The sequence below is a fragment of the Salvelinus fontinalis genome, chromosome 27, assembly GCF_029448725.1.
Source record: "Salvelinus fontinalis isolate EN_2023a chromosome 27, ASM2944872v1, whole genome shotgun sequence".
Taxonomy (NCBI): Eukaryota; Metazoa; Chordata; class Actinopteri; order Salmoniformes; family Salmonidae; genus Salvelinus; species Salvelinus fontinalis.
The window spans coordinates 19,791,160-19,810,417 of record NC_074691.1 but is presented as its reverse complement, the minus strand read 5'-3'; the positions used below and the strand labels follow the sequence as shown (position 1 = coordinate 19,810,417).

General features: G+C 43.6%; 2 protein-coding genes across 3 annotated transcripts; one reads left to right on the top strand and one right to left on the bottom strand.

Annotated features, from left to right (window-relative positions):
- Nucleotides 1–2,472: 2,472 nt before the first annotated feature.
- Nucleotides 2,473–16,348, bottom strand: parp1 (poly (ADP-ribose) polymerase 1). 2 transcript variants are annotated; one of them, XM_055885179.1, is made up of 21 exons: nucleotides 16,107–16,348; nucleotides 14,485–14,647; nucleotides 14,220–14,335; nucleotides 13,773–13,987; nucleotides 11,416–11,500; nucleotides 11,131–11,247; nucleotides 10,801–10,977; nucleotides 8,068–8,230; nucleotides 7,646–7,786; nucleotides 7,274–7,510; nucleotides 6,928–7,129; nucleotides 6,520–6,715; nucleotides 6,213–6,341; nucleotides 5,869–6,075; nucleotides 5,293–5,421; nucleotides 5,090–5,188; nucleotides 4,535–4,687; nucleotides 4,173–4,300; nucleotides 4,016–4,077; nucleotides 3,775–3,889; nucleotides 2,473–3,477 (listed from the first exon to the last, which is right to left on the bottom strand). In XM_055885179.1, exons 1-21 carry the CDS (start codon nucleotides 16,227–16,229, stop codon nucleotides 3,396–3,398), a joined length of 3,039 nt encoding a protein of 1,012 aa, XP_055741154.1. In that variant the 5' UTR covers nucleotides 16,230–16,348; the 3' UTR covers nucleotides 2,473–3,395. The 2 variants fall into 2 exon arrangements, with proteins under 2 accessions (XP_055741154.1, XP_055741155.1); XM_055885180.1 differs by having other exon boundaries at nucleotides 16,157–16,247.
- LOC129825724 (adenosine receptor A2a-like) lies at nucleotides 12,581–13,537 on the top strand. Its single transcript, XM_055885905.1, has one exon. It carries the CDS (start codon nucleotides 12,602–12,604, stop codon nucleotides 13,535–13,537), a length of 936 nt encoding a protein of 311 aa, XP_055741880.1. The 5' UTR covers nucleotides 12,581–12,601.
- Nucleotides 16,349–19,258: the final 2,910 nt, after the last annotated feature.

The following is a 19,258-nucleotide window of genomic DNA, read 5'->3' as shown; positions in this document are numbered from 1 at the left end:
TCAAATACATGCATTTAGTTATCTAAGCCAATGGAAATGGTAGAGGGTGAGGGTAGGAAACAACACATACACCATGCTGACCCTCAACACTGGGGCCCTCAGGGGTGCATGCTTAGTCCCCTCCTGTACTCCCTGTTCACCCTCGACTGCGTGGCAGCACATGACTCTAACACTCATTCCACATAGCTATTATGCTGCATGAGGCAAATGCCCGGCCCTGGCCAAATGCTCTGATAAAATGCAAATACACCTCATATGAGCAATATATATTTTCTTTAAATACAAAATATACACTTACTGTACGCAGTTTATCAAAATTGCACCAGGAAATATTGAATGGAATGGTAGAATGGAAATGCGAGGGCAAGATGAGGATGTATCGTAGCCGATGCTGTGTCAAAACAAGGCCTGGTGCAACTTTGCTAAACTACGTACAAGTACATTAAGTTTATCTTTGTATTTGAAATATTTGTTCTCGCTTATATAAAAGTTACGTTCCAAAGGTTTCCAAAACAGTATCGCAAGTGAGGATTAATAACGTTTCTAAATGTTAAACAGAGCGTCAAGATTGTAGTTCACATGGAGCCAGCTGTGGTCCATACCTTCAGCTGAGAACCCAAGAGGGGAACTGGCTGTAAGCCCCCTTGGAGTTCTCGAGAGCTAACCTTAAACATGCTGTCCGAAGGGGAAAAACTCCATAGATATCCCTGTATAATTAACCTTGACAAGACAATAATACATTAATGAGAGGGCTTCATGAGTTACTGGACCATGCAGAAGCTCATCAACCATAGCTGTGGGAAGTAGGGATGCTTAGGGTGCTGCAGCACCCCCTGAAAAATCAGAATAAAAAAATAAAAATGTAAAAAAATATATATTTTTCACAAAAGTAGGCCTTTACTAGTATTGGCCAGTGGTGTAAAGTACTTAAGTAAAAAATACTTTAAAGAACTACTTAAGTCGTTTTTTGGGGTATCTGTACATTATTATTTATGTTTTGGGCAACATTTACTTTACTACATTCCTAAAAAAAAGAACACACTTTTCACTCCCTACATTTTCCCTGACACCCAAACGTTACATTTTGAATGCTTAGCAGGACAGGAAAATGGTCCAATTCACACACTTATGAAAAGAAAATCCCTTGTCATCCCTACTGCCTCTGAACTGGCGGACTTGTCTGATTGTTGGAGTGTGCCCCTGGCTATCTGTACATTTTAAAAACAAGAAAATGTTGCCATCTGCTTTGCTTAATATAAGTAATTTGAAATAATTTATACTTTTACTTTTGATACTTAAGTATATTTAGAACCAAATACTTTGACCTTTACTCAAGTAGTATTTTACTGGTTGACTTACCTTAATAGAAAATGACTCAAGTAAAAGTGTATCTATACTTTTACTCAAGTATGACAATTGGGTACTTTTTCCACCACTGGTATTAGCGGACCGATATAGAAGTCAGTAGTGCAGGCAAAAAAAATGTTCAGCATCTCAGCTTTGGCATGCTTTGTATAATTAAGAACAGTATCTTGCAGAATTCAGTTGTTGGAATTGAAAGAGTCGTTGTCCCATCCCTTTCTCTGCAACTGTCATTCTAATGGAATACAGAAATAACAAAACCCTGTACTCAAACATTTACATCAAAAGGTGCAAAGTTATGGTCAAAGACACAAAACATGCACATCAAAATATATATTTTTTAATCAAATAACATGGAAAACAAACACTTTTTGTGCAGCATTAATTTTCCATCCTTACAAACCACTTAATGTAATACAGTAATGTTTGTACATTGCCTGGTCATCTAGGTTTGTACCTGTAGGCTTTCCATCACTGAAAAAAACCTATGCAAAAACAGTAATTGAGCAATCAAATGGTTTGTGATGTGGCTCAGTTGGTAGAGCATGGTGCTTGCAATGCTAAGGTTGTGGGTTTGATTCCAAGGGGGGACCCGTATGAAAAAGTATGAAATTATGCATTCACTACTGTAAGTTGCTCTGGATAAGAGTATCTACTAAAATGGAAAAGGAATGAACAGACCATTTCATTTCTCACATAGAAATAAGTTAATTTCAAGACACTTGAAAATATAAAGCAAGTATTTTTATATTCCACAATTATCGGATTAACTGTTTTGTACAGATAATTATCAGACTCAAGTTACAAATGCACAAAAGTAGTGCACTGGGCCTTTACTAGTCCTTTATTAGCAGCAGAGCAACGAGCAGAAGAAAACAAATCTGCCCCCCTCCCCTTTGTAACACAGGGCTCAGAGGACAAACCCAAATGAAGTAAGTGGGCCAACTGGGGGTGTTTTATGACAAATTAGTTCCCAACATGAATTCTCCAGACATCATAAAGCAAGTAATGACAAGAATGCCTGCCATGTGATGGGTTGGCTTTGCACAACAATATTTGTAATTTAGATAATGGAAATACAGGAGTTCAAAGTTGCCATTTGTAAGAAGGTAAGATTAACAAAATGCTTTATTCTGAGCAGTGGAAAAAAATACAGTGGATAGAACAAAAACCAACAGTCTCTCACCACTCCAAGTCAAACATTTATTTATAGAATACGTGGACTAAACGCTATCAGCACAAACCTATTTTTTACAGGGTCAACCTTGACAAAGACAGATTGAGAGACTGAAAAAAACAAAGCATATTATACAGGTCAAACTTAGTATTGACTCCTTACGAACAGTCTACAAAGTATTTATCTTAACAGTTCTATTACTAGTAAGTTCTAGTAAAGTGTCATCCATGGTTTGTATGTGTTCACAGGGTGTGCCGATTTACCAACTAATACCTTTTGGCTGGAATGAAGTGGACTGGGTGAAGAGAAATGACTCATTGGGAAACATCTCATTATGCCCGTTGAAACTGACCATAGATGAAACATTTCAGTTTTAAGAGTAATATTAAAAAATTGTAAAAAAAAACAGCATTGCTTTTACCTCAAATACTACATTGGACTATGGGTACACAAGTAAACCAAAAAAACGTAACATTTAACAGACCAGTGTTGGTCATATTATCGCTTTTCTTGTCTTGCAATGACAATCTCTTTCCACAGATGCCTTAATTCAGCCATTCTGATTGTTGAACTCTGACCTTACGATCCACAGTCTTAATAACCAATACCAACCTAGTATAGTCAAACAGGTACTAAGGTGCATAAAACAAGGCCAATACATCTATCCTATTTAAGGCTATCCGCTATTGCAATAAGCCATGTGTATAGTGGCTAAGATTTTAAACTACAAAATGAAAACAGAACACGGTATTAGGTTGGGAAGGTTCAAAATGTCTCGTTGTGGGGTGGGGGCTGGAAGCGGTGGGTGGTCGGCTGGATCCTTCTGGAGAGCCGGTGGTGGTCAACTACAACCCATTCACCACATGGACATCTGGTAGTTGAACTTGATCTTCAACAGGTACTTCAGGTTCACCTGTGCCACATCATACACAATGTATCTGGAGGAGGCAAGGTTAAGCGAAATAAGAACTAGGGAACAGTGTGGGGGCATGTCATATTATTCGATGCAAGTTACATTCCTAAAACAGAAATACAACAAAAGATTGTAAACTCGTCTTGATAACAGGACACATATCTATCTCTCAACCTCGTACATGTGTAATAACAATGTAGTAGAGATGATTTTAAATTCTATTGACAAGGCAGTGCACAAACCCACTTGGATGAAAATGGGCAAAAGTATAAGACTCAGATTCAGAAGACAGGCAGAGCCCCTCAGAGGAAGCAAAGGATACTCGTTGTACAGCAGACTCGTGTCGTCGATGTTGGTGTTGGTTCCTTTTCCCAAAGGCACTTGCACCCCGTCTAAAGTGACAGTGGCACTAGGATCTGGGGCATTTCGACCCAAACCTATCAGGGAGAGAAGGAAGAAAATAATGAGTTAAGTGCCAAGTACAGTAATATAAATGTGTCTAAATATTGCATGATTGTATACGGCCTTTTCAATTATGTAAATATGATCTAAAATCGCCTTACCTTTCACGCTGTGTTTACCCTTGGGTAGTTTTGTAATGTGTGAGGCCTTCTTCAGTTCATGCCTGTACAAAAAATAAACAAATATCAATAACGATAGTTGGGATTGCAGAGAATATGGAATATTAAAAGAATTCTATAAACCTGAGCCGTCACTCACATGTTTCCGAGGGCGACCTCTCCCAGTAGAAGTAGGCCAGTTGGGTCGGACTGGGAGGTGTGGCAGTAGTTGGCCGACTTGGACACCATGTCGGCAAAGTACACACCTTTGCCAAACATGTAACCCGTCTGGAATGTATCAAGACAACATCATGAGCGTTTTTCAAATGTCACAACGTAGTAAAGGTGAATTTGAACCGGAGCTGTTGCCATATAATGATAAATATGGACTGCATACAAGACCATGTCACCGGGTGCTAAAAATAATACCATGTTGATCAGCTATAATAAAAAACAAAAGGAGGAACTTCCGCTATGCATCCCAAGCATTAGCTGGCGCTGTAGTGCGAGGTGGACACTCACCACAGGGGCTTCAGGAGGGGCGATACGCAGACCCTGAGAAAGGATACCAGCGTAGTTGGTGGCACGAGAACCGTGCCACAGAAGCTGTCGATTGGGCAGATCCTGGAACGGGCGGTACTGCTGGTACTCTCCCTCCCTAACGATCTTGAAGATCTGAGAGGGCGGAAGCGAGACACCACAGAAGTTTTATTAGTCGTGTGTAAGGGATACACATGGTATACACCGTCCATAGAAATGCTTACTTGAAGGTTCCTTCTCAACAATGCAACAGTAAGAAATAAAATATAAGAATAGGAATATAGAGTAAATGGTTCAGTAGAATAGACATTTTATCACAGGTATAATACAGGAAGGCACAACTTATAGTCCAATATTTATACGTGTTTTGGGGAAGGGGATATTAGGGGGCAAGTGTTTAAATTATGCAGTATGTAGCAGTCCTAATAAGAGTCTGGTAGAAGCAGTTGTGATGTGTGTGTGTGTGTGTGTGTGTGTGTGTGTGTGTGTGTGTGTGTGTGTGTGTGTGTGTGTGTGTGTTTCTCAGGAAAATCTTACCTCCTCAACTTCCAGTGTGTATGTGTTGTGTGTAGCAGCGTGTGTGTTCTTGACATACTGCAGAATGATCTCTGCCTCCTTTGTGGTCTTGTCAACAACCTGCAAGGTGGATGGCAAATACAACACATTCATAGTTCATAACTTTTAGAGCACTGTATTCACAATAGAGAGTAGCATTGAAAAACCACCAGGCCCTACTGTACCTCAATCTTGGTTTTGAGTTTCTCATAGTTGATGTCGATAGGGTCCTTCTTGTTATCCTCAGCCCCTCCTTTCAGCAGACTGTAGGCCACTTCAATGTCCAGCAGGTTGTCCAACATCTGGACCTTAGCCTGGACGGTAGTGGGACACAAAGGGTTAAAAACATCTGCCATCACTTACTGAAGAGTTTAGAAATAAACTCAACTAGACTCCTTTGGTTCAAGTACCTCAGGATAATTGACTGACTGTGTACGCTTAGAGCTGGAGGTCTGAAAAATGTATGACTCAAGTCTCCATTCCAGTTCTCTAGGTTGGGGAGAGAGCCATTAAGGCCAGAAAACTCTGGCCTTAATAACCACGTACTCTTAAAATCTCCACCCGGTACAGCCAGAAGATGACTGGTCACCCCTCAGAGCCTGCCTTTCTAGGGAGTTTTTCCTAGCCACTGTGCTTCTACATCTGCCTTGCTCGCTCTCTAGGGTTTTAGGCTCAGTTTCTGTATAAGCACTTTGTGACAATTGCTAATAAATTCATTTGATTGAGAGGATGAGCGTGAGAGAGAACACAGGTGTCCTCACCTGAATGTAGTCAAGGTTGCTGAGCAGCGGTGGTTTCTTCATGCCAAAGTCGTGAGGTATGAGGGTGTAGAAGCGATTGGACAGGTCCAGAATGTGGGACTCTGAGGAACTGTCTGATACAGCCTGCTGCACCTCACTGAGGAGGGCGTAGGCACTCTGGATCTGCCTCTTACTCAGCTTCCCCAGCGGCATCTTCTGCAGGTCAATCTGACAGGAAAGACAAAAGATGAATGACTCATTCTCAATGAAGAGAAATTAGAGGGGGAAATGGGGGTCACATTTGGACAAAAATACACATTGAGAAAAACCAACACACACACACTCTCCATCAACTCAGTACCCACCTCAAACTCCACCATGGCCTTCTTCATGCTCTCCACATCAAAGATGGTCCTGATGAGTTCCTGGACAGGCTTGGCCAGCAGAGAGTTTGTGCCAGCACTGGCTGTCAGCCTCTTCACCGCCTCCTCATCCTGGTGGGGAAAACAACCAATCAGATATGGGACAGAGATAGGATGGGCCAATCAGGGTTAACCGGTGAAGGCCACAGTATACATTTCTCAATTAAAAGTAGGCCTGTCAAGTCAAATGCACAAATTATTAAATATGAACACAAATGGTCCTGTGTGTGTCTGTGTGTTCTAGCTGTACCTGACCGTAGTCGATCTCCAGAGGGTAGAACCTGTTGGGATACTTGGTGAAGTGGGAAGAGCCCCAGGCGTTGCCTGTCTTCTCTTCGTACACACCCAGGAAGTTGTCCATGGCAGAGTTCTTATCATGGAACTTATCAAGCTTATTTCCCCCGATGGTGGTGCCCACTCTGCCCCAGGAGCGGAACACCCAGTACCTACACACAGAGAAGAAAGGGAGAGGAAAGAGAAGGGTGAGATGAGCTGGAATGGGGACAAGAAAGAGGTAAGGGAGAAAGAGGAAGAGAAATACAGGGAAAGCAGAGAGAGTAGCATGAGGGAGAGAGGAGTGGTGAATGGGGAGGATAAAGAGAGGGATGAGAGGAAGTGGCCCCCTTTCAGGACCCTTTTACCCAGAGGATAGACTAACCGTTTATGCACATCGTCCTCCAGCAGCTGCAGTTTGTAGTAGGAGTTGGTTCCCCTGACGATGTCCACCAGACCTAGCGTAGCACTGAAGATCTTGCCGTTCTGATCCAGGACATGAGCACTGTTCTCTAGACATGAGTCGGGGTCCACTGCTGCTCCTCCTTTCACAGTCAGCTTCATCTTCTTACTGGCCTTGTTAACACCTGAAAAAGCAGAAATTAGATTGTTACAACTGTAAAAGTGGAATTGACCCAACTGCCATACGCTCTACCATAGCAGCCTGTAAAAACGAAATACTCCACGATAACAGTCAGTTAAGTTACTCAACGTTACTTCCGATTCCATACCTTCCTCCTTCACCCTTTTGGTGCTCTTGCCAGCCGTGGCTCCAGACCTGGAGGCCGCTGACTGAGCCTGGGTCTCTAGTTTGACCTCGGCCCCCCAGGGGGAGATGGCATGCAGGGAGACCAGCTCCTGCAGGGCCTTGCCCGAGGACTTGATGTCAGTGAGGAAGTCCTCCGAGACCACGCGCACGCCCGCCTCCTCCGCCTCCTCCATCTTCTTACTCATCTTCTCTACCTCCTCTGTGAGAAAGAGCACACCAAAGATGTCAAACTAGAGAAAACAAAGAAATCCAACCTTTCCTTCTGAAAATGTGTTACTGTAAGGGTGAGCAAAAGTTGAATCCAATAGCCCCCTCTGATTGACTGGCTACTCACTCTTGGTGCTGAGGCAGAGAGTAGCCTTATTGGCTGTGCCGGTGATCTTCCCGCCCAGCTCCTCCACGGCAGCCTTCAGCTCGTCCTTGTTCTGTCTCAGCTTGCCCACAGTCAGCAACTTCATCCCTGTCAGAGGCTTATCTACAGGGGAGGAGAGGGGAGAGGAACCGATATAGACAGAATTACCATTCCAATACTATGAATGGGGCTGGTCATGTTCTAGCATCGCACTTAGGAACAAGAGAATATATTCACTGTAGAATAGAGAAGCAAAAATATAGAGTGAAATCATTGTTCTTTTACTCGAAAAGAGGCATCTCCATTTCGGCCAGATTCTTCAGCACAATGAGAAGATATAATGACTCAAGTCATTCCAACAAGTTGGCCCACCACACCACATTCTCCTACTGGTTTCTGCTTACCTGCAGGGGCTCCCTCTGGGAGGGGTATACTGGGAGCACTGGAGGCACTGGGGACTGGAGCGGATGCAGAGGAGGCTGGGGGAGGGGCGGCGGACACCTTGGGGAACACCCGGTCCTGTCTCTTAAACTTGAACTTCTTGAGGAAGGCAAGCTCATGGAACTCCTGCAGAGGAATAGATCAGAGGAGGAGATGTTAGCGTTTGACATTCACAAGAGCATAGTGAGTTATATCTGAGATCTTTGTCAAATTCATTAGGCACGACACCGAAGAAAACAGTCCAAAACAAGCAGGTACTATGTGAACTTGTCCAATAAGAAATGGCTTTTTCATTTTCTGTTGCAAAACTTTCTGCATAGTTTTCCCAACTGAACACAACCCAGATAGAATTTCATTTATTTGTTACATGCACGAAATACAATGGGTGTAGTAGACCTTACGGTTAAATGCTTACTTACAAGCCCTTAACCAACAATGCAGTTAACTTCTTTGGGACAGGGGGGCAGTATTGATTAGCTTGGATAAAAAGGTGCCCAGAGTAAACTGCCTGCTACTCAGACCTAAAAGCTAGAATATGCATATAATTAGTAGATTTGGATAGAAACCACTCTGAAGTTCCTAAAACTGTTTGAATGATGTCTGTGAGTATAACAGAACTCATATGGCAGGCAAAAACCTGAGAAAAAATCCAACCAGGAAGTGGGAAATCTGAGGTTTGTAGTTTTTCAACTCTTTGCCTATCGAATATACAGTGTCTATGGGGTCATATTGCACTTTCTAAGGCTTCCGCTAGATGTCAACAGTCTTTAGAACCTTGTTTGATGCTTCTACTGTGAAGGAGGGGAATGGGAGCTGAATGAGTTAGAGGTCTGCCAGAGTGGCATGAGCTGGTCATGCGCGTTCACGTGAGAGAGTTAGCTTTCGTTCCATTGCAATTCTACAAACAAAGGAATTCTCAGGTTGGAATATTATTGAAGATTTATGATAAAAACATATTAAAGATTGATTCTATACTTAGTTTGACATGTTTCTACGAACTGTAATATGACTGTCTGAACTTTCGCCTGGACCTGCCCGCGCATCGTGAGTTTGGATTGTGTACTAAACGCGCAAACAAAAAGGAGGTATTTGGACATAAATGGACTTTATCGAACATATCAAACATTTATTGTGGAACTGGGATTCCTGGGAGTGCATTCTGATGAAGATCAAAGGTAAGTGAATATTTATAATGCTATTTCTGACTTTGTTGTCTCCACAACATGGCGGATATCTGTATGGCTTGTTTGAGCTCTGAACTCAGATTATTGCATGGTGTGCTTTTTCGGTAAAGCTTTTTTTAAATCTGACACAGCGGTTGCATTAAGGAGAAGTTTATCTAAAGGTCCATGCATAACACATGTATTTTTATCAACATTTATGATGAGTATTTCTGTAAATTGATGTGGCTCTCTGCAAAATAACCGGATGTTTTGGAAGCAAAACATTACTGAACATATCGCGCCAATGTAAACTGAGATATTTGGAAATAAATATGAACTTTATTGAACAAAACATGCATGTATTGTGTAACATGAAGTCCTATGAGTGTCATCTGATGAAGATCATCAAAGGTTAGGGATTAATTTTATCTCCATTTCTGCTTTTTGTGACTCCTCTCTTTGGCTGGAAAAATGGCTGTGTTTATCTGTGACTATGTACTGACCTAACATAATCGTTTGGTGTGCTTTCGTCATTACATTTACATTTAAGTAATTTAGCAGACGCTCTTATCCAGAGCGACTTACAAATTGGTGCATTCACCTTATGACATCCAGTGGAACAGCCACTTTACAATAGTGCATCTAAATCTTTTAAGGGGGGGGGGGGGGGGGCAGAAGGATTGCTTTATCCTATCCTAGGTATTCCTTGAAGAGGTGGGGTTTCAGGTGTCTCCGGAAGGTGGTGATTGACTCCGCTGTCCTGGCGTCGTGAGGGAGTTTGTTCCACCATTGGGGTGCCAGAGCAGCGAACAGTTTTGACTGGGCTGAGTGGGAACTGTACTTCCTCAGTGGTAGGGAGGCGAGCAGGCCAGAGGTGGATGAACGCAGTGCCCTTGTTTGGGTGTAGGGCCTGATCAGAGCCTGAAGGTACTGAGGTGCCGTTCCCCTCACAGCTCCGTAGGCAAGCACCATGGTCTTGTAGCGGATGCGAGCTTCAACTGGAAGCCAGTGGAGAGAGCGGAGGAGCGGGGTGACGTGAGAGAACTTGGGAAGGTTGAACACCAGACGGGCTGCGGCGTTCTGGATGAGTTGTAGGGGTTTAATGGCACAGGCAGGGAGCCCAGCCAACAGCCTCATAAAGCCTTTTTGAAATCTGGAAATCACGTTGGCTGGATTCACAACAAGTGTAGCTTTAATTTGGTGTATTGCATGTGTGATTTCATGAAAGTAAAATTTTTATAGTAATTCATTTGAGTTTGGCGCTCTGCATTTTCACTTGATGTTGGCGTCCCACATATCCCAGAGAGGTTAAGAAAATAGAGTTAGGAAAATATTTACTAACTAAACAATACCGAAGCTATATACATGGGGTACCGGTACTGAGTCAATGTGCGGGGGTACAGGTTAGTCGAGGTAATATGTACATGTAGGTACAGGTAAAGTGACTATCCATAGATCATAAACAGCGAGTAGCAGCAGTCTACATGAACATCAAACTCTACAGACACTCTGAACCCAAAGAAGGGGGCCTACCTTGGGGATGACCCAGCCCTTGCGGTTGGGCAGCTGGGTCTTGAACACACACTTGGTCCAGGCGGAGAGGTCTCCAGTGCAGTAGTAGGCGTCGCTCTTGAACACCAGCTGGCCCTGGCACTCCTCGCAGGGATTCAGTGCGCCAAAGGCCATGCAGTCGCCTAGGCTGTCCACCACCTGTCAATCAAACAACACACTATTTGACTGGCTGTTTGACCCATCACGCAAACACACAAACCACACACATCAACACAGTTAAACGAGACAGACCGCAGAAATGGACAGACAGAAAGACAGCTACTGAGACAGATACATAGTGAGCCTCCTTACATTGGACTCTCCAGAGGGCACTTCCTGTCCGTTGGCGATGAGCAGCTCCTTCATGTCGTTGGTGGAACAGAACTGCCTGAGCTTGTCCTTGATGCCCCAGATCAGCTGGCTCTGCTCCTGTACACACACAACCACACAAGAGGGGGTTTGGAAAACATCACTCGCAAAACCTATGGGCATATAGGTGCATACACACATACAAAATGACAATGACATTATGTTACTAATTTGATGAAGTAAAGAAATATTAATGTTAAGGCATTTCTGCAATTTTCAGGAGTGAACCTTCATCTGCAACTCCACTTTCTTCTTCTCCTCCTCATCCTTCTTCGATGCCCCTTCTCCATCTACCTCATCAGTCTTTCTCTTTCTGAGGGAAAAACAGGGAAAATAAATTATTTGTTTACATTCTCTATGCAGGAATCAATTTATCTACCAAGCAAAACATTTACAAGCAACATTTCAAATCACACCATTCTGTAATTCATCCTTCAAGAGAAAGTTTTGTTGTTGAAAACTTCCTGACGGAACTTGACAGGCACTGACTTCCCCATTAACTTTGTAAATGAGGCCTGTTGGGAGCAGAGCCTTATCCAAGGATAGTCAAACAAACCTGACACCTTCATTAATCAGGGAGATTCATTAGTGTCCTGACACCCGGTGGAGACGCACATCACCCGGTCTCTGGAGATGATTCAAGTTACTACACGCCCCTGTGACTCGGTGGGTGATTAGGATGTCACCCTCTCCCCCTCCCTCCGGTCAACCTCTCCCCTTCAGGAGGGAAATTAATCAGCTTCCCAGAGGCCTATCCTATCCCTCTAAACATCTGTCAATCACTGCCCCTTAAACACATTGTCCCATAGTGGTCACCACCTGACTCACAGGACAGGAAACAAACACCAAAAAACATCCACCTCCTATGATAGAATCTATAAAAACGACCCATCTCTGCCTTGTGCACACACTCAGCCTGTGTGTGGTCATAGCAGTAGCAGTTGTTGGGAGAGAGGTGGTACTTTGTAGAGATGGCAGCAGATCAATACTAATGCATTCCCTTTCTCACAAGTCCTCCTGACAAACACTGCTCTTCATTAGAGAGGGAGAGTCAGGCACAGAACAAGACGGACATTCTTCGTTTTAAGCATCATTATTCTGACTAGCTACTGTTTGGTAAGTAGCCCTTTCTTTACCAAAACTGCATTTTTATGTAGTAAATCAATAAGGAATCATTTAAAATCAGAACCACTTTAAGACAATTTTCACAATGTTACAGTAAGCAAGTCTGACTTCCCTTTCTCTCAATTTCAGGAAAATGACAGAGACCATCACAGTATCACTGAACCTCTCAACCTCCCTTCTTTTCGACAACTCAACCTTCCCCCCATACCTTCAACCCCTCTGGACCTCCTCCTTCCTTGCTTCCACCACTCCTCCCCCTGACCTGGTGGTGTCCCCAAACGTTGTGTACATGGTGGCTGAACTCATCATAGCAACCCTCTCCACCGTGGGTAACCTGCTGGTGTGTGCCGCCGTTGGCCTCAACAGGAAGCTACGTACTGTCACCAACTACTTCCTAGTGTCGCTGGCCGTAGCCGACATCTGCGTGGGTGCACTGGCCATCCCTTGCGCCATCCTCACTGGCGTTGGCGTGCCCCGCCACAACCTCTACCTGTGTCTGCTGATGCTAAGTGTGCTCATCATGCTAACCCAGAGCTCCATCTTCAGCCTGCTAGCTGTAGCTGTGGAACGCTACGTGGCCATCTTCCTGCCCTTCCGCTACCACACGCTCATGACGCCACGCAACGCTATCCTAGTTATTCTGGTGACCTGGGTGCTGGCTTTCCTCATTGGCCTGGTGCCCCTCATGGGCTGGCACAAAACGCCACCCGACTCGGGCTACTGCTTCTTCGTGTTCGTGGTGGACATGACCTATATGGTCTACTTCAACTTCTTTGCCTGCGTGCTGGCGCCCCTGGTGGTCATGTTCCTCATCTACGCCAAGATCTTCGTGACAGTCAAGCGGCAGGTACGGCGCATCGCAGCAGAGCGCGGGGGCGGCGTGGGGGGTGCGGAGGGGCAGGCGGCCCGGGCGGCCAGCATGAAGAGGGAGATAAAGACAGCCACGTCGCTGTTCCTCGTCCTCTTCCTCTTCACTGCCTGCTGGATACCGCTGCACGTCATCAACTGCTTCCTGCTGCTCTGCCCTGGCTGCCCTGTGCCCCTGGAGCTCCTCCTCACCGCCATTATCCTATCACACGCCAACTCCGCCGTTAACCCCTTCCTGTACGCGTACAAGATGAAGACCTTCCGGAACACCTTTAAGGCCATCTTCCTCTGCTGTAGAGCTCTAGGGGACTGGGAGGACGCGGCCGATGGCGGGGGGACCACCACCCACCGGACCTGACCGAAGACCCGTTGGTACCGTCTGACTCGCCATTACTTAATGTTCAACTGATGAGGATTATGTACCATTTGGTGGTCGTTATGCCCAGAGAACTGTCTTTTACAATAAACAGAACTGATAGATGGGAGATGTGTTCCTGATATTCTAACGTTAATATACCACTATGTACATTCCAGTAAAGTTAAAGTATGTGGACACCAGACTCTTTTATTTGCTTCATTAGAGAAAGCATCACCCTTTAGATTTGATGGCGGGCAGCCTTCTCTTCAGCTCCTCCTTGTCCTCCACCCTGAGTGTGTTAAAGCCTTTGAGCTGGGTGGCGCTGTACTCTGGTTTGAAGACCAGCTCCTCCCTGCGGCCAACAAAGCAGGCGGTATGGTACCAGCGGTCTATCAACCCCAGCTGGGGCTTCTCTGGGTCAACCGTCTTCTTAGATACACGGATCTGGTCCTGGAGCACAGAGGAGAGGAGTTCGGGCTGTTATGATAGTGTATATTTGGGTTTATGTGGGATACCTATTCAAGTATTTATGTACATTGACAATCTATTCTAAAACGTTCATTTTTTTACACTGAACAGATGTTGAGGAATAGCTGTACTGTAACTATTCATTTTACAGCCATGTGTATATCAGATCATCTCTATGTAAAAAAATAAACAGATCTAAATATTGATCCCTCACCTTTTCAATTTTCTGCTCACACCCTTTACATGTGCTACGGTTTGACTTGGCATACTCCACTGCAAAGTCATTCAGAGTCTTCTCTCCTTTGGCCCCACCCTTCACATCACCTTTTCCTGTGAGGAAGAGGGAAGCCAATGTGTTATTTGAAATCTGACCTCCAGTCAATGAGCATGACATTTTTTTGGGGTCCCATTTCAATGACATCAAAGGGGTACACAGATGACTCCACGCTTGGGAGAAAAGTTAATGGTTAAAGACTGACCTCCTGCAGCTCCCCCAGTCTCGATGGCCTTCTTGACCTTCTCCTGGTCCTCCCATCGCAAGTCAGAGAATCCAGCGATGTCTGCAGGAGAATGGGCAGACGCCCGCAGCCAGAAGCAGGAGAAGTGGTGCCAGTGGGGCACCTTACCGTCAAACATGGGCGACTGGGGAAAATAAAATAATGGGAGGGTCATGGTGGGTAAGGTAAATCACACTACATTGTACATATATAGTCCAGGTTGTAGGCTCATATGACTCAGGGTGACAAAAAAAAAACAAAAAAACTTGTCACCAGCAGGCACACTTGCCATCTTATCTAGCAAGCTATGTCACTTATTTCACTTGTGAAGTGTAAACATTGGTTCATGTGAAATTCTTGGCACAATTCACACAACGCTCAGAAATTGTATAGATTACAGGTACCTAAACGGTCATTATGACAAATGACTGCATTCAGCGCTCTTGCTGAAGTTTTCCCTGAGCTAATTTGGAAATGGGTCAAGCTTACTATGGTGCATTCAAAACTACTGAACTCGGAAAAAACTTGGTCAAATCATGACGCCAGTGATCTTGTGGTCGGAAAGGCGGAGTTCTAGAAAGCTGCCCCGAGTTCCCAGCTTGGCATTCTGAGTTGGACCTTGGATGACAATTCAAAACGATTTTCTACAGTAGGAGAAAAGTTGTTACCAGTTGTTATGAACGGGCTAAATTCAGATATTTCCAAGATCCGAATTGTTTTTAACGCGGCAGATGCTACCAGAGGTCCTTGAATTGAATTATTGGAAATCAAGGGCATAACGCTAGCTGTAGCATAGATGCGGTAAAGAGGTCAATGGAACGCGACCTTATGGAAATTTGCCATGGAAACGCGTTGGGAAAGATGCCGTTGGGGACAGACACGAAACTCCTCAATGCCCCAAGCAAAATTAGCCTATTAGGCTGTTATTGATGTGTATTTTACACTGTTGAGGTAAAAAAAAAAAAAGAGTATAATTCTTGCACAGATGTTAACCCCAATACATGTTCATGACATCGTCACCAATCAACTGCAATACAGATAAAAACGAATTTGACTAGCACAACCGAGTTCTGTATGACAGTTATGCTACCAGTTTATACGAAGCGAAATGACCTAGCAGTCAACTCTTCTAAACCAGAAAAGGGAAAACTTCTGTTATGTAGCGAAAACTGCCAATTATATCCTAATCGGATATTAGTAGACACATTGTGGGCCTGTTACAATACATACATCACGACGGATTGTACGAATATCCACTTTGTTAGAACAGATGTTTAACCTGCGACAATTCTGCTTCCTTCTCCCCACCGTCTGCATTCCATTTACTTCTTTCACATCTAAGCATGCCCGAGACATATCATTGAAAAATGAATGCGCTGGTGGTGCGAAGGAATCAAAGCCCGTTCTCATTTAAGCCTTCGGAAGCCATTTAAACGCAATTGAGTTCTATCAAGACAACACAAACATGCTATATTCGTAAAGGAAATCCACAACATATCAATAATGGGTTGTTTAGTGCCGAAACAACAACCGTATAAGTGATTCTGAGATTGTCCACACTATGCCGTTTTCTCGGAAATCACAAGACGCTCTAGCTACGTTACCTGCACCATGATAGCCATCCGCAGCGAATCCTTTGCAATGTTTTCCTTACATTTCTTGCACGAAGCACGTCCACTTTTGGCATATTCAGCTTTGTAAAGCTTGTCCTCTTGTGCATCTGCCATTTTTGTTGAGTTTAGACGCAAAATGAGATTGATTGAATGTAAATCTAACTTGCTTGGCAGTAGCCACTACAATGTAGTTGCAGCCCGCGTGCAGAGTACCCGCGCAGAAACGCAGACAAGAGCAATCGAGGAAGATGTACTAAAAGACATGGAAAGTCAAATACAGAGTACGATAACCAACGCTCAAAAGAACATTTTTATTTCAAAAGAATAACATTTTATTAATGATAGTATTTGTAATTTAAGGTTTTATTTTAAAGATATATTTTTGGACTTCTAAATTAAGAATATATATACCGATTGATTGTTGAAGAAAGCTACCTAAAATCTTACTGGTTGAAGAATTGTTCCGACCAAAAGTGTTCAAAAAACATGAACAGATTGCTTTTTATAAATAATGTTTTGTTGTTGCATTTAACTCCTGGAAAGACTGTAATCGAGGTTATTTCCTTAGAAGGTGACGTGATGTCAGAGGTCAGCAGGTGGGAGAAGTGGGAGTTCGGGACGCAGTGCGCGCTAACCAAGGGAGGCGGGTGCACGGTGTTTCCTCCGACACATTGGTGCGGATGGCTTCCGGGTTGGAGGCGCGCTGTGTTAAGAAGCAGTGCGGCTTGGTTGGGTTGTGCTTCGGAGGACGCATGACTTTCGACCTTCGTCTCTCCCGAGCCCGTACGGGAGTTGTAGCGATGAGACAAGATAGTAATTACTAGCGATTAGATACCACGAAAAATGGGGAGAAAAGGGGGTACAATTTATTAAATAATTTAAAAAAAAAAGTGGGAGTTCGGGATGATAGTTTTCGACAAGTAATTACCATTTGGAGGGCCTTTCAAGTGGATTTTTCCCAATCATACGTGGTAAATTCCCACTTCCCACTTGGTTACGAACGCAGCAGTACCCCATCAGAACCCAAAATATAAGCTTGTTTTACTCCAATGTTTGTTAACACTTTCTGGCCTCAAAACATGGTTAAAACTACAATTTGTATATAATGAATGGTCAGTCATTACATCCACAGCTCTGTCTATGAATTTGAGAGTGGTTATATTTATCCAGGCCCAGCGCTCAGATTTTTACCAAAACAGAGGCGGGGCAAGCATTGTTATTGTTTGAATAAGGACTCTAGCTTTAAATTATGTTTGTTTGTACTGCATGGTGATGGCAGACAATAGAAACATAATTTGCCACTAGATGGCGCACTTCACCAATATCTCATCTGGATCATCAGAGGCAGCCAACAAAATACTGATCAAGTAAAGATTGTATAACAAAGAAATCTGGTAATAATTGGAATGTCTATGAATATCCTAAATTAGGCAGTGAAATATTTCTTAGCAAAATATTTCTTGGCATAAATCAACAGTTGATAAACTGTCAAACATATTACATTATATCAACACACACAACAAACATTGAAGTGTAAATCATAAAAACAATATAAAACACAGACTAGAATATTCACTATCAACAGGAACAAATAACATAAGAGCTATTATATAGGAGGCTGTTGCTTGTTGGTCATTGAGTAGCTCCAAAGGAAAGTGTTTCCCTTTTCATGAAAATTAAATTGATCTGGGCTCTTCAGGACATTGCTGACTGTGCTGAAATGGGGGCAGAAACGGAACATTTCTGTGCCCAGAAATGCACTACAATGCTGAATACCGCACCCTTCTCCCCACCCTAAATCAGCCAGAAGGAATCAGGATCTGCAGAATGGGGAAACTGGCCACAATGTTTCTGCTGCAACTTGCTGAGGTACAAAAGACAATTCTGTAGTAAAGATAGTACGGTTAGTATAAGCTGTGAGATATACCTGGTTGACCACACCTATTCACACTATTTTTGAAAAGATAGCAATGTGATTTTAGCCTTCTAAATGAGAATTGTTTTTCTTGCATACTTGTGCCCAGTCAGTAGCCACACCCAAGTGAGCTCAGAGTTCGTGTCAACATGATGGAACCACCTTTCAGGCCAGAGTGCTTCAAAGGACTTGCTGAGATTTTAAATACAGACCAGAGAACGTGAGGCCATGGCCCACACGTTGAAATGGTTAAAACTACAAGACCAGAGAACGTGAGGACGTGGTCCACACGTTGAAATGGCTAAAACTACAAGACTAGAAAATGGTAAGACCCTCTGAAACCTTCGACGAGAGAAGAAGGTAAAGACCAAACATTCACAGTCTGCAGCTGGGTACATAAAGTAGTCTAGGACAAAGACGAGAAGGAAGAACAGGTCCCGCTCACCACTGTGTGGAAAACCCGAAGTATCCATTCTAAGAACAATTTTATTTCACCTTTATTTAACCAGGTAGGCAAGTTGAGAACAAGTTCTCATTTACAATTGCGACCTGGCCAAGATAAAGCAAAGCAGTTCGACACATACAACAACACAGAGTTACACATGGAGTAAAACAAACATACAGTCAATAATACAGTAGAAAAATAAGTGTATATACAATGTGAGCAAATGAGGTGAGATAAGGGAGGTAAAGGCAAAAAAAAAAGGCCATGGTGGCGAAGTAAATACAATATAGCAAGTAAAACACTGGAATGGTAGATTTGCAGTGGAAGAATGTGCAAAGTAGAGAGAAATAATGGGGTGCAAAGGAGCAAAATAAATAAATACAGTAGGGCGAGAGGTAGTTGTTTGGGCTAAATTATAGATGGGCTATGTACAGGTGCAGTAATCTGTGAGCTGCTCTAAAGCTAGTGAGGGAGATAAGTGTTTCAGAGATTTTTGTAGTTCATTCCAGTCATTGGCAGCAGAGAACTGGAAGGAGATGCGGCCAAAGGAAGAATTGGTTTTGTGGGTGACCAGAGAGATGTAACTGCTGGAGCGCGTGCTACAGGTGGGTGCTGCTATGGTGACCAGCGAGCTGAGATAAGGGGGGACTTTACCTAGCAGGGTCTTGTAGATGACCTGAAGGACATTGTGACCTCTGGTGGACAACCAGAGACTTACTTCGAACTACTCCCCATAGACGGATCGAGTGGTTTCAACAGAGAGACGATAGAGAAAGACATCTA

What these genes read in the sequence shown, in the direction of transcription:
- parp1 (XM_055885179.1), bottom strand. Translation starts at nt 16,229, where the DNA reads ATGGCAGATGCACAAGAGGACAAGCTTTACAAAGCTGAATATGCCAAA. An exon ending in GACTGGGGGAGCTGCAGGAG is followed by an intron (nt 14,336 to 14,484) that starts GTCAGTCTTTAA and finishes TCTTCCTCACAG; the next exon opens with GAAAAGGTGATGTGAAGGGT. An exon ending in GAGGTCGCCCTCGGAAACAT is followed by an intron (nt 4,078 to 4,172) that starts GTGAGTGACGGC and finishes TTTTTTGTACAG; the next exon opens with GCATGAACTGAAGAAGGCCT.
- LOC129825724 (XM_055885905.1), top strand. Translation starts at nt 12,602, where the DNA reads ATGGTGGCTGAACTCATCATAGCAACCCTCTCCACCGTGGGTAACCTG.